The sequence below is a fragment of the Montipora capricornis genome, chromosome 6 (genome assembly GCF_036669925.1).
Source record: "Montipora capricornis isolate CH-2021 chromosome 6, ASM3666992v2, whole genome shotgun sequence".
Taxonomy (NCBI): Eukaryota; Metazoa; Cnidaria; class Anthozoa; order Scleractinia; family Acroporidae; genus Montipora; species Montipora capricornis.
The window spans coordinates 63390022-63402521 of NC_090888.1; the positions used below are offsets into that span (position 1 = coordinate 63390022).

The 12500-nt window shown below is 38.3% G+C and overlaps 1 protein-coding gene across 5 annotated transcripts in view; it reads left to right on the plus strand.

The window, feature by feature from the left end:
- The first annotated feature begins 2874 nt into the window (after positions 1-2874).
- Positions 2875-12500, plus strand: part of LOC138052842 (solute carrier family 28 member 3-like) — a 20264-nt gene continuing 10638 nt past the window's right edge. For 2 of the 5 annotated variants that reach the window (XM_068899426.1, XM_068899428.1), the window contains exons 1-8: positions 3514-3676; positions 3837-4006; positions 6758-7152; positions 8465-8606; positions 9601-9792; positions 11047-11208; positions 11789-12045; positions 12280-12448. In XM_068899426.1, coding sequence (XP_068755527.1) covers positions 3899-4006; positions 6758-7152; positions 8465-8606; positions 9601-9792; positions 11047-11208; positions 11789-12045; positions 12280-12448 — 1425 coding nt within the window. In that variant the 5' untranslated portion in view covers positions 3514-3676; positions 3837-3898. Of the gene's footprint in view, positions 3020-3513; positions 3677-3836; positions 4007-4316; positions 4399-6757; positions 7153-8464; positions 8607-9600; positions 9793-11046; positions 11209-11788; positions 12046-12279; positions 12449-12500 lie in introns of those variants that run through there. The other 3 variants (XM_068899427.1, XM_068899429.1, XM_068899430.1) reach the window with 3 other exon arrangements.

Sequence of the window (12500 nt, forward strand, 5' to 3'; positions counted from 1 at the left end):
ATTCCATACTTTCGTATGTCATCCATCTGATCTTCCAAGATTGGGACTCACGATAAGAAGGACTGATTTACATTTAACATCGGACTCGGATCAAAGAAAATCGCAAGCGTACTAAAGAAACAACCATGTAGCAAACAGACTTGCCAAATCCTGTTGCAGGTTTATCAAAACCATCATTACCGGTAACGACTGCATGGATAGCTTGCGGTTGTTCCGCCTTAGGCACAAAGGTCAAGTGGCATTTCTTAACGCGCGAAATCAATCATCCTACAGAAACTTGGCGTTATAATTTCCTTTCACATTATCCCCATGTATCCAGTGTAAAAGCACTCTGAATAAACCATGCCCAAATAAGGAATCTTTTTTCCAAATATTGGGGGGAAAATGGCGTCATTCCGAGCATGCGCCTGCCAGTAATACAGGACTCTCTCTTTTCCCGCCTGGGTTCCAGGCCCAATTTCAGGGCGGGGCAAGAATGAGTCCTGGAACAGGACTTGGAAAGGAAAGGACACTTCATACTCACATTCGATAAATTAACGACATAGTACTCAGAAACCGTTTTTTGTTTTGTTTTTGCGGTAGTCTCTTGAAAAGCCAGTGAAAATAAAAAGTTTTTTTCGTAAAGAGATTCAGTGTTTTGTTTCCGGAGTGGTGATTGTCCGAGGGGTAGGGCAGGATTAAATGAATTCCTCAGACACGTCTCATTTTTTCAACGGGAGCAAATGACACGATGGGGAATAACTGTGTTTTTGGCCTGTTCTCAGCTCACCCAAAAAATTATTCAGGTGGTCAAAGCATGCTATTTATAGGCGCCCGGAAACGAGAAAACATTGTTTCCCAAAATGTTCCCTCGGCGCGCAAAAGAGGAAACCTTTGCCGAGGAAGCAAAATTGTTTCTGAATAGTTTTGCATCCGCAAAATTGTTTCCTTGTTTGTGGGCGCCTTTAATATCCATTTCCTCCAGCTTTCTGTTCTTGACATTTTTATTTCAACAGCAAGGAGATGGAAATATTTCACACAATCGCAGTTTACGTTATTTGGGGTACAGTTAGGGAGTTAAAAGGGACCTTTAGATTCTTGGACGAAGACGAGAACTAGTTCGAGATTTGACTGTTTATTTTTAGCGAAAATACGTAGAAAGTTTATAACTTGGACGATTAATCTTACTCATTGCTATAGCAGTATCGTTGCTCAGATATTCTTGTTGTTGATAACTGAGCCTAAATGCCAAAACGGCTGCCGTGTAGTTGACTTGTTTTAACACGACATTTTTGCAAAACCTCGTACTAAACGTGAAACCGGGAGTGACATAAGCATAAACGTAAGCATAGGAAAAGGGAATCGTTTCCATTTTTTAATGCTTGCGTCAATTCAATAATTGTGTAAACCGGGTGCAACGTAAGCAGAAGCGGGAGACCGAGGTGTCAGCTGTTCAATTTCATTTCAGCGGATAGTCAAGTTAGTAGTGCCTAAGACGGCTTGCGTAGGAACTGTTTTTTACGAGAAACTTGGTGAAGCGGTTCGCAATTATCCCTGCCTTCCGTCAATTCAAATGAAGTTCTTTCCTCTTTTGGAAAATATCATTTACCCAACAGGACCTCTGTTTGTTTTCTCGCTCTCTCTATTGCCTACTAAAATAACCTTGAAGAAACATATTAGATTTCAGTTCATTATTTCCAGTCTCTTCTGTTTTTTCCCGTTACTTTTTTAGTATTTTAATTCAAATTAGTTGTAACTGCCATATTTTATCATATTTTTTTCAGTATTACGTCAACATCCATTTACTGTTTAACAATTATTCGCCGAATCGAAGGCGAGGTGAATATCGGTGACTAAATAGCCGAGACGATGTCGAGGTTTTTATTCACCGAGCTTGAGGTGAATAATTGTTTTAGCGCAGAGAATTTTCAATAATCACCTATGTATTTATACTAATTAAAAAGCAGCAATTTCGAAGGAAGACAATCGTGGCTCGTCCCATTCTCCAGCAATTTTTTTTTCTGGAGCTAACTACGCTTGCACACGTCACATCTCTTATGTGTTTATGCAGTGATTACAAGTGTTTATGCTTATGTCGCAGTGTAAACCGGGCTTTAGGACCTTTCATCGGCAGGAGTCCGATTACTGTCATCGTATATTTTTACTCTTAAACTGCTCGTACCAAATTACTTTCAGGATAATTTGTTCACATTGTAGTTGGAGCTGACAATCGCGAAACTGAGTCACGATAGGGCAAAGTGAGTTGTCGTTTTCATCGACGACCATCGACATCCGCGTGGAAGATCTAGAAGTTGCTGCCGGATACGATACCGACGTCATGGCGTATGTACACAAACGGTATACAAACTATTTGACAGGCCATTCACTTCACTCTGCAAAAAAAAAATGACCTTAGAGTCAAAGTCGACACTTTTAGCTTCCTTCCCTTACGATCGACGAATAAATGGCTCTAGTCAATCTTGTCTTAAGTTCCTCAGACGCGTTTATGCCAGTTTTTTTTTTATAAGTGACTCCACCATCCCAAACTACGACAAATAAAAATAACCGTTTTAGGCAAGATATTGCGAAAGAGCGGCCTGCGTATTGGCGGGACTATTTTAAAGCGGGATTAATCCCGCGATAAAATATCCCGCCAGCTACTGAATGCCATGCCCACATTTCAGCCACTCAGATTGAATTGGCCAAAAGGTTCCAATCCGATCTCGGAACGGACCTTCATTTCTTAATTTAGCAAATAGGAGAGGCTTGGATGATTGCAAACAAGCCAAAACGCGACTCAAACAAGTCGCGTTTCAGTGATCACGTACATTCCTATACTTACATAGCAGGTTAAGTGGTCACGTACATGGTCGAATGATAAGCTAAAAAGGTAGAACACAGCCGCTAGACAGTATAGACTCAAGAAACTTTCGCAAATGATTGCGTGTACGTGTACACAGCGAAATTATTTGAGCTACTACTTTTATTTGTAAGCATAGCGTCTAGTTTAGCTCTTTTATCTTTGAAACAGCCAGGAAAGGTAAGGGATTTAGTAGATTTGTTCAGTTCAGAACGTAAACACTGATTATAATTAGACATTTCATCTGGTTCTAGTCCCCGCTAAAAAGTTTTCTAGACCACTCAAAAGAGGCCTTAACTATAACATTCAGCTTAATTACAATGAACATTATATATAAAGCAAAACAATATCGAGTGTCGAAAATCGTGTATCTCGCACAAAGCATCTATTTTAGAGAAAGAAAGTATTGACTAGCATCTCGCCTTTTGTCCCAAGGTTGTCACGAACGGTCCTTTCGAGAAATCATGGGAGAAAACTGGGGAAAATAGGCAAATTAAAATTCCTTGGCAGCCGTGAATATGTCTTTGTTTACATAACAAAAGGTAACATACTATGTGATGTGATTGGGTCTCGTGGATAAAGCCCTCCACGTGGACTTCCTCCTGTCCTCTAATTGGTGAATCAGTAGTGGCGCGAGAAACCAAATTGACCCGCACATCGATTCATCGAATTAGTCTTCGACGGGTCTCTGTAACAGAGTGAAGCTTTCACTCAAACTTCTTTTGTTTTTCTCTTTCTCTGGTTTGTTTCTTTCTTGGCCGGGAAATATTCTTTTGACTTTAAATTAGTCCACGTTTGTGCTGTTTTGTAGTCTGGAACTTCTGGGGGTAATTTACGGTAAGTAACCTTATCGAAATCATAGTTAAAAATAAGCGCGCGCTTTTTACGCGCTTTGGCGCCAATTTGGTTTGGAAATCATTTTAAGGCAAAATTACGCCGCTTTTTTGGGACGGAATCACAAAAGCTTCTTATTTCAACTGCCTCTTCATTCCCACAGACATCAACTGATCAATTTCTGTTCGAAGACTCGCTCTTGAACTCGCCTCGTCGACATAAACAATGGAAGACCCGCCAAAACACAACGATATAAATCTTGAAGACAGTGGCTGCGTCGAAGATGGTCTTCGAAGCCCTTTCAGTTGTGGCGACGAAGAAAACACAGTAATGGTGAGTATTTATTTGCTACAAAACGCTGCTTGAAATATACATGTGTTCATAAATTTCATTTGATTTTCCTCGTGTTCCTAGCACGAGGGCCGAAGCGATTTCCACATGCTTTGCCAAAACTATAAATTGTAAGCCAGTGCATAGACAACCATATTTACTTGTGCTCTTGGGTTATTAAAGAATACATTTGCCTAGTTTCCAAAGATCGGAGGTTATTATAGTGTAGAATTTTTCGAGTCAATGAAGTTGAACATGTGTCATTAGAAAGTGACGTCATGCATATGATTCCCGAAAGCTGCATATCGTTAATTACACGTGCTAGTAGCGAGGCGAAGCTACCGGCAACTTTTGAGTGTTCTTGTAAATTTCACATACCTACAAGAATGACATCGGTAAGTTAAGCCCGTCTAGAATTTGTCGTGATCTGGTCTTCTCATCGCTTACAACTTTAATTGTTAAGTGAGCGTCAAGCTTAATAATATAATGGCAATCGTGACCTCCCGACTCTCAACCCCATTGTAGGCCTGTTTGGTTTATCATGGATCATTCTGCTCTGTTCTTTGCTTAGAAACCAGTTAGCGAGAAGAAAATTATGTACGATCTTTGACTAAAGGCGAGAACACTATACAGATTTGTAACTTTTTAGGGCGACCATGCCAGTCGCCACCTGACAGTTTGTGGCCTTTGTACATCATGACTACGAACTCAAATTTCAAAACATGTTCAAAAGAATTCATGGTGAATTGATCTTTACAAGTTGATTTTGTCCGTGCGAAGTAGATGTTTTACGAGAGTTTTAATTTCTGATGTTGAAACTTTACAAGTGTTGCGTGAACTGACGCGTTAAGGACGTCGAAGCTACTTTTCTCGAACGGAAACATACGGGTTCCCTCTGAAACATGCGTGGAAAATAAAGCATTTAAAGTCGTTGACAGGAGTCTTGAAAGAAAACTTGTTCTTAAGTTGAAGTCAGTTTCAAGTGTTATAACTGTTTGTATTACCGATACGCTTGATTGCTCGTCTTTCGTCGACAGTTTAAAAATGTACTGGAATGTGATCTGTGAAAACCCTCTTCAGCTATAAAAAGTCGTTCTGTGTACTCTCCTTACTTTTCTTGTGCCGTTTCCTCGTAGTTAAGGAAATTTGGTTCACCTCTGGATGTCCAGGACTAAAGAAAAAATGGCTTTCGGAAATTTCTTTTGTCCTCATTCTTAAAGACCCAAATATAACTACATACCCTATTGTTAATGAGACAAAAATTATCACGATTTTTTACAGTCGTGGAAAGAGGAGAATTTACTGGAACTAATGGACCAGTTCTTTTCTGCAATTAACTTGATCTTTTTTTGACTAACTTTTTGCAAATTTTTAGCAGCTATCCTTCAGTTATTTAATTATGTCATGTGTAGATATTTGATAACAACTTGCCATTGTTTTCGCATTTACAAAAGACTATCAAAGGCTTCTATAAGTCAACTCATTCATGCATAATTGTGATAACGGCTGTAAGAAAGGATGAAAAATGTTGCTTGGCAGCTATTTGTTTGCAGCTTTTGTGCCGGATTCTAGGTAGCGTTAACTTTCGTGTGGTTTAGTACACAGGAAAAAATAACAGATTCCCATTTTTGGATATTTTAGGGTATTTTGAAGAGTAGCAATAAAAATCCCAAATTTGGCAAAGTGAGACAAGTCCCAACCAGGGAAATTTATTCCCAACCAAGTTCCCTGACTGGGACTTGTCTCACTCTTCCAAATTTGGGATTTTTGTTGGTATTCTTCAAAATACCCTAAAATATCCAAAAAATGGAATCTGTTATTTTTTCCTGTGGTATCTAAGGAATGGTGTTAAATTAATTAATTAAGCTGATAAATGACTACACACCTTTGTTATTAATGTGACCTTGTCGCCTGTGCTGTTTATGAATACTGCTTTCTGCATGTCTACACACATTTTGTTCACCCTTATGTCTGTTTATGCAGAGTTCTCCATGACTTATTCATGTTTCAAAACAATTTAGTTCTCACTTACACTTAGAAGACTGGCAAACTGCTAGTGTTTTATTTGGCCAAAATTTAGTGAATATATCTATGTTTAGAAATTCACATGAAAAATTGAAATCTACATATGCAGTAAGAATAAACTAGACTTACAGAAGCAAAAATAAAGAGCTTTGTTGCAATGTTGGTATCATTTACTTCAGGCCTAGAGAAAGGTTGAAATCCCAACCTGCCGGTTGGGCAAGTAAACTTGATCAAGGGATTCCTCCCCTTTCCTGGGTGAATTGATCATGAAAAAACAGGGGAGTATTTTTTGTTGCTTGACATTTTTTGAATTCTTTATGACCAAGCGGTTATTTGCCTGGTGGGCAAGTTGTCAGAGAAGTCACTCCCTTTGAATGAAAACCTGATGGGACTTTTCTCAAGCACTGTTCTTTACCGATCTATACTCTGTCTTAGAAGGTGCAAGCCTTAAACATTACTCACTCCTCACTTTACTATGTGGAAATCTGCTATTTTATAGGAACTGTTCTTGTATGCTTTTGGTGAAGTATGCATGACCCAGGCAAAAAAGTTTAAGATCTTAACAAGGCTCTTAGAGGATCTTTTAAGGAATTTAGTGTTTGGATCCCTGGAAATCTTCATTAAGGCCTTAAAAAATCTTAAGTTTTTTACCAGGATAAATCGATCAGGCCAAGGACAGCCCGATTAACATCTCAGAGAATCCCTTCTTTTTTGTAACATTTCTTGCAGCTTGATCAGCTAGACTTGTCTGGTGTCAATGATTCAAAATACCAGTCCAAGTCAAGTCTAAAGCCAGATGCCAGTCCAAGAAACGATCATTGTTTTCACGTTCTGGTTGCGAAGTGGGACGATTCCCCTGAGGGACAGAAATGGTATGAGGTGTGGAAGCGGCATAGCTTATCCATCATCGTCATCTGCATCACCACGCTCTTGCTTATCTACAGCATTGTAGCTATTGGTGTGAGTGGATTTGAGAAGGCCCAATGGCTATTTGGCATTACTATGTTTCTTTGGTTCTGTTTGACATACATGTTTGTCCGGGATCATTGGGGAGCTCGCATTTACCAACTGTGCATGGAACCAGTTATAGCTGCAGTAAAGAGCTGGTGGCGATACTTAAAATGGTATGTAATTCTTTGTTTTCTTGTTAGAATTGAAAGTCAGGTAAATTCCCACACATTAGCCACCAAGGGCCCACTAAGCAAGAGCTTACAGTACAGCTCAAAACTATTAGTGCATTTGTGAGTGGTAATACCTTGTCTTTGCCAACAGTGTTTATTGCAAAATCACTTAGGTTGGACGAAAACCGCAACTGAGGCAAAGATGACAGGTTAAGGGCAGAATGTCTCTGTGTGGCTTGTCTTATTTGGGAACTCTTTGTGATAGCATTAGGTCACTCTCTGTGGGTTTATGGTTAAAAAGGGGGATGTAGTGGATTTCTTTCAAAGAAATAGTTTGTCAACAAACAACACATCTTGGGTAGTTTACAAAATTACAAAATAAATCAATTCTTACTAGTTAGTACACAAAGCAATTGTCATTTATCTAAGTAAGGGCCCGTATGCAATAGGCTGACAAAATTTGTTTGACTCAACAAAAAACGGAACAAAAATAGTCTCCCAACTTTTCAATTTGTTGATCGCGGCTGCACTTAAAAACTTTTTCTTTACATCATGCTGCATAAATTGTAAAATATGTATAGTTTTCACGCCTGGCAAAAATTTGTCGGATGATGGCACCTTTGAAGTTTGGTAAGCTAAGGCTTGAGAAAATTTTGTGGGGAAAAAAATTACTGTGGGCACTTGTATCATGGAATGATGACAGATTTTTTGCTAAAAAAACAAAAATTTGGCCAGTGTGTGCGGTCCCTATGGCCTAATCTAAGTTTGTCTCAGTATTCCATTTACCTTAAATTGTTTGGGTCACCTACTTGATTTGTTGTATTAACTATTTAGGTGTCCCAAACTCCACACAATTACAGAATTCAAAAATATCTTTTTTCTATTTTATTGTCTGTAACTGAGCCATGACTTAGTATTTAAATCCTTTTGGTAACAATATTTTATGTGAGTTAAATAACAATTGAGTTTATCATTGAGTACAGGGCTTGAAATTAACGAAAAAATCCAGTCGCAATTTTGCGACAAGATGCAAACATTTATTCATATTTTCGCAAATTTAAAGAAACTGTTGAAAATGGCAAATGCACTTTTAATGGGATGCTCAAAACACAGTCTGAGGCCAGTGCCATCACCTTTTTGCTGGTTTTTCCATGGAGGGTAACATCTTTTTTTTTTTTTTTTTTCATTTTGAAATGGTTTTATGACTGCACTGCTCTTACACACTGTAGTAAGGTTGTAAATACTGGACATCCGTGAAACCAGATAATGTGTCGTTGAATATTTTGTTATCTTTTGATTCATTCATTCATTGCAGGGTTTTCCTTGTTCTTATTCTGGCTGCTCTTGGAGTTTTCTTTGGCCTTGACACTGCCAAACAACCTATACGCTTTGTTTCCCTTGCTGGATTATTTTGCAACATTTTGTTTTGTTGGATCTTCTCTAAGCACCGTAGAAAGGTAGGTGTTTTGGTGCACTTGCTTTGCTGTAGGTGTCAGACATCATCTACTGCCAATCTTGTACATGTAGACCTCTCTTCAATGCAACACCACCCCAAATGCGAGTCACAATTAAAATAATTATTCTAACTTAGCCCTTTATTGGTTTAGGCCACACATTTATTTACCATGTGAAAAGGCTTTTCAAACTTTGGTTAACAACAGTAGACCCACAAAGTTTATTTTTGGAAGTTGGGTTGTTAACTCATACGAGGGTGTTGTTCAAGTGCCAGAACTGATGACAGATGAGAACAAATGTCAACAATTTGTTTTTGATTGTCAAGTAGGTGAAGGTGGATAAAGTACTGTAGAGATGATTAATTTACCATACAGGGCTCGAAATTAATGAAAAAATCCAGTCGCAATTTGTGACAAGATATGAAAATTTAGTCGCAATGTCGCAAATTTTAGTCGTAAAATCGCCGCGCTGCATTGTGTTGTCAGCGGTTGAGCAAAAAATATGAGCCCGCAATACCTGTGTGTAAAGAAACCGCTGAGAATGGCGAATGATCGAAGGAATGGAGCTGTGCACGTAACATGCAAAATTACTCTAGTCAACAATTACGCTATCTTCAGAGAAAATTCACAGCGAGAAACGAAATAATTGTCATTTATTTTAGCAAATGTAGCAGCAAATTGGCAACTCCTAACCCTTTCCTTTTGAAAGAGCGAAGGTGACAACAAGTCGCAAATTTGCGACTTCTCCAGATATTTTAGGGCCGCAAGGGGAAAAATTTAGTCGCAAATGCGACTGTATTGGTCGCAATTTCAAACCCTGCCATATCCGTCAAAATTAAAAAAAATTGATGAGGTAAGAATAGCCTGTCACATTTTAAAATGACTTCAGTTAATTTAGCTTTAGTATAATTACTAGAATCAACTCTTCCTCCTTCTCTGGTTGGGTGCTCTATTAGTTACTAAACGTTTTTTTTTACCATAATCTGACTTCTTTTAGATTAAGTGGCGTCCTGTCATCTGGGGTCTTGCTCTGCAGTTTATATTTGGTCTTCTCATTCTACGCACAACAATTGGTTTCCGAGCTTTCAAGGGACTTGGTGACCAAGTTGCCCATTTTCTTGATTATACTGATGTGGGAGCCAAATTTGTGTTTGGAGACGCCTACTTGGACCATTTCTTTGCTTTCAAGGTACAGTTTAGTTAATGGCTCCTTCATTGACCATGTTCATAAATAAATAAATGAATTTTATTCTTTTGTCTTTGTGCTAATTGAGGCCAACATTCCTTGTTCTTGAGCAAAATTTTTTGTTTTGTCAATGCAAACATGGCCAGTTGGTATAATTAGTGCAAGGACAAAAGAATAATTTATTGGCTGCTATTTATAAATACTGTCTATATGGAATTGAAATTGAAGGGCTCCACCGACAGTAGTGTGCCAGTTACCCTGCTTGGCAGATATCTGCGTGGATCTCCTTGATGTTATTCAGAACTGTTTAAAATCCATTATAACCAGTTGTAGTTTTAATGCAGGCCTGTGCAATGGTGGAAGAGTGGAAGTCACTGATGTTGCATTGGCATCACAACAAGCATCATTGCGTGACAGATTGTCAAGCAGATCCAGGCAGAGGTTTCCTTTTCTTCTTGCTAGCGAGGAAAATCAAGGAAACCTCTGCTGTGTAGGTGTTGCAGTCAGAATCTGCTGAGATATCTGGTATTTCAGATATCCCCAATACATGTAAATTCACATTTTAGTCCGATAGTGCTCATTCCCGACCTGTGATTTTAACCCATTGACTCCTTGGAGTGAGACTCAACAGATTTTATTAGATTTTATGTCTAGCGCAAGACGATTTTATGCATCAAGTGGGGGCGTCCTACGATGGGTTAACCAGTCAAAATCCCTCTCCATTAAACACTGGTGCATCTAATCCCCAAAATTAATGATTCAACCAACAACATCTGAGAACAAAGCAGGATGGCTACATGTAAGTGAGCCCATCAGCTTGATTTGAGTCAAGTGCTATAAATTGGAGCACAGAAATGCTCAGTGTGTTCTACTTGCTACAAATGCACCTCTCACCAAAGTCAGTACTCTTATCAAAAATAGCAATGTTATAGAAGTTATGCGTAATTTATTATTTTTTTTAAAGTAATGCAATTCGTCACTCTAATCAAATATCATTATTATTATTATTATTGTTATTGTTATTATTATTATTATTATTATTATTATTACTATTATTATTATTATTATTATTATTATTATTATTATTATTATTATTATTATTATTAACCAAGGTTAGTTTTGAAAAGAATTCCATCATGTATCAACAATATTGCATTGCCATACCTCAGTCAGTGGTTTTTGTGCGTGACTGGTCCCTGGAATTATCAGAGTTAGGTTTATGAAGTTTCTGTACTGATGTTATGTTTTACTTTTTAGGTTCTTCCAACCATCATTTTCTTCAGTTCTGTTATCTCTGTTTGTTATTATGCTGGTATCATGCAAGTTGTTATAAAAAAGATCGCTTGGCTCATGCAGATCACCATGAAAACATCTGCTGTTGAATCACTGAATGCAGCAGGCAACATATTTGTAGGGCAGGTACTGTAGCATGGGTTTCCAGCCTCAAAAAGTCCTTAACCTTTTTGTTGTATTATTAGCCGTCTAAGTGTGTTTTGTAGTTTTGGACGTTTCGTGACTTGTATACATGTTGGACTCACCTATGGACATTCTATGTCTTATCACATGATGTACTCAGTTCGAACCTCGTGCTAGGTAGCCGTGTTGGCTTTTTACATTAAAGTCAAGAGTGTGTTCTTTCCATCTTAGTTTCTCTTGCATCGTTTATTGACAAAACTACAACACTTTTGGAGAGGATACATCCTTAAATTTTGCAGCTGTTGGCATTAATTTTTTCTTTTCTGTTGTTTTCTAATTTGGAAATACTGCAAATGTACCACAGGAACGCAACTGCAAAGCTTATCTAGCCACAGTTTGTCCAATACTATCAAACGTGTAGAATGCATTGTCAGCAAACACAGGGGAAATCGCTTCTGCAGTAATGAATGATTTAAAGTTCTGGTAAATTATTGTCCAGAGATTGCATGAGTAAAGAAAAATAATAATAATTATTAATAATCTTCTATTGCTCTGATACCAATTTCCACTTTTTTTTTAACAGACAGAGGCACCTCTCCTGGTCAGACCTTTCCTAGAACATGTAACTATGTCGGAACTGCATGCGATCATGACAGGCGGGTTTGCAACAATTGCAGGAGGTGTGCTGGCAGCTTACATTGAGTTTGGTGTCTCGGCATCCCATCTGTTGAGTGCCTCTGTGATGTCTGCACCAGCTGCATTGGCAATATCTAAGATAATGTACCCTGAAACTGAAATTCCAGAATCTCTAAATGAATCAGAAATTGAAATCCCAGAAGGGTAAGTCTTGAATGTTTTTTCTTATTTCAAAGTCTTCCACAGTTCTCCTCATTATTTTTTTGAACTTCCACACTCTTGTCCTGAAATACAGGCCATATATAAATAATATCCATTAAGTGTTCCAGATAACTACATGTACATGTATGTTAGTCCTCAAGGAAACTTCAACAAAACATCGAATGCAAACTTACATGTAAACTCTTAAGCTAACTTTTTTTTTTCACTCGTTTTCAGCACTGAAAGAAACGTGATTGAAGCTGCTGCCAAAGGTGCATCCACAGCAATTGCATTAGTTGCCAACATTGCTGCAAATCTGATTGCCTTTCTAGCATTCCTTGCATTTTTTAACGGAGTATTGTCATGGATCGGGTCAATGGTTGGCCATCCAGAATTCAGTTTTGAGGTTTGTTGTGCAACTATGATCTTTCAACCAATTGCAGATATGCTTAAGAGGC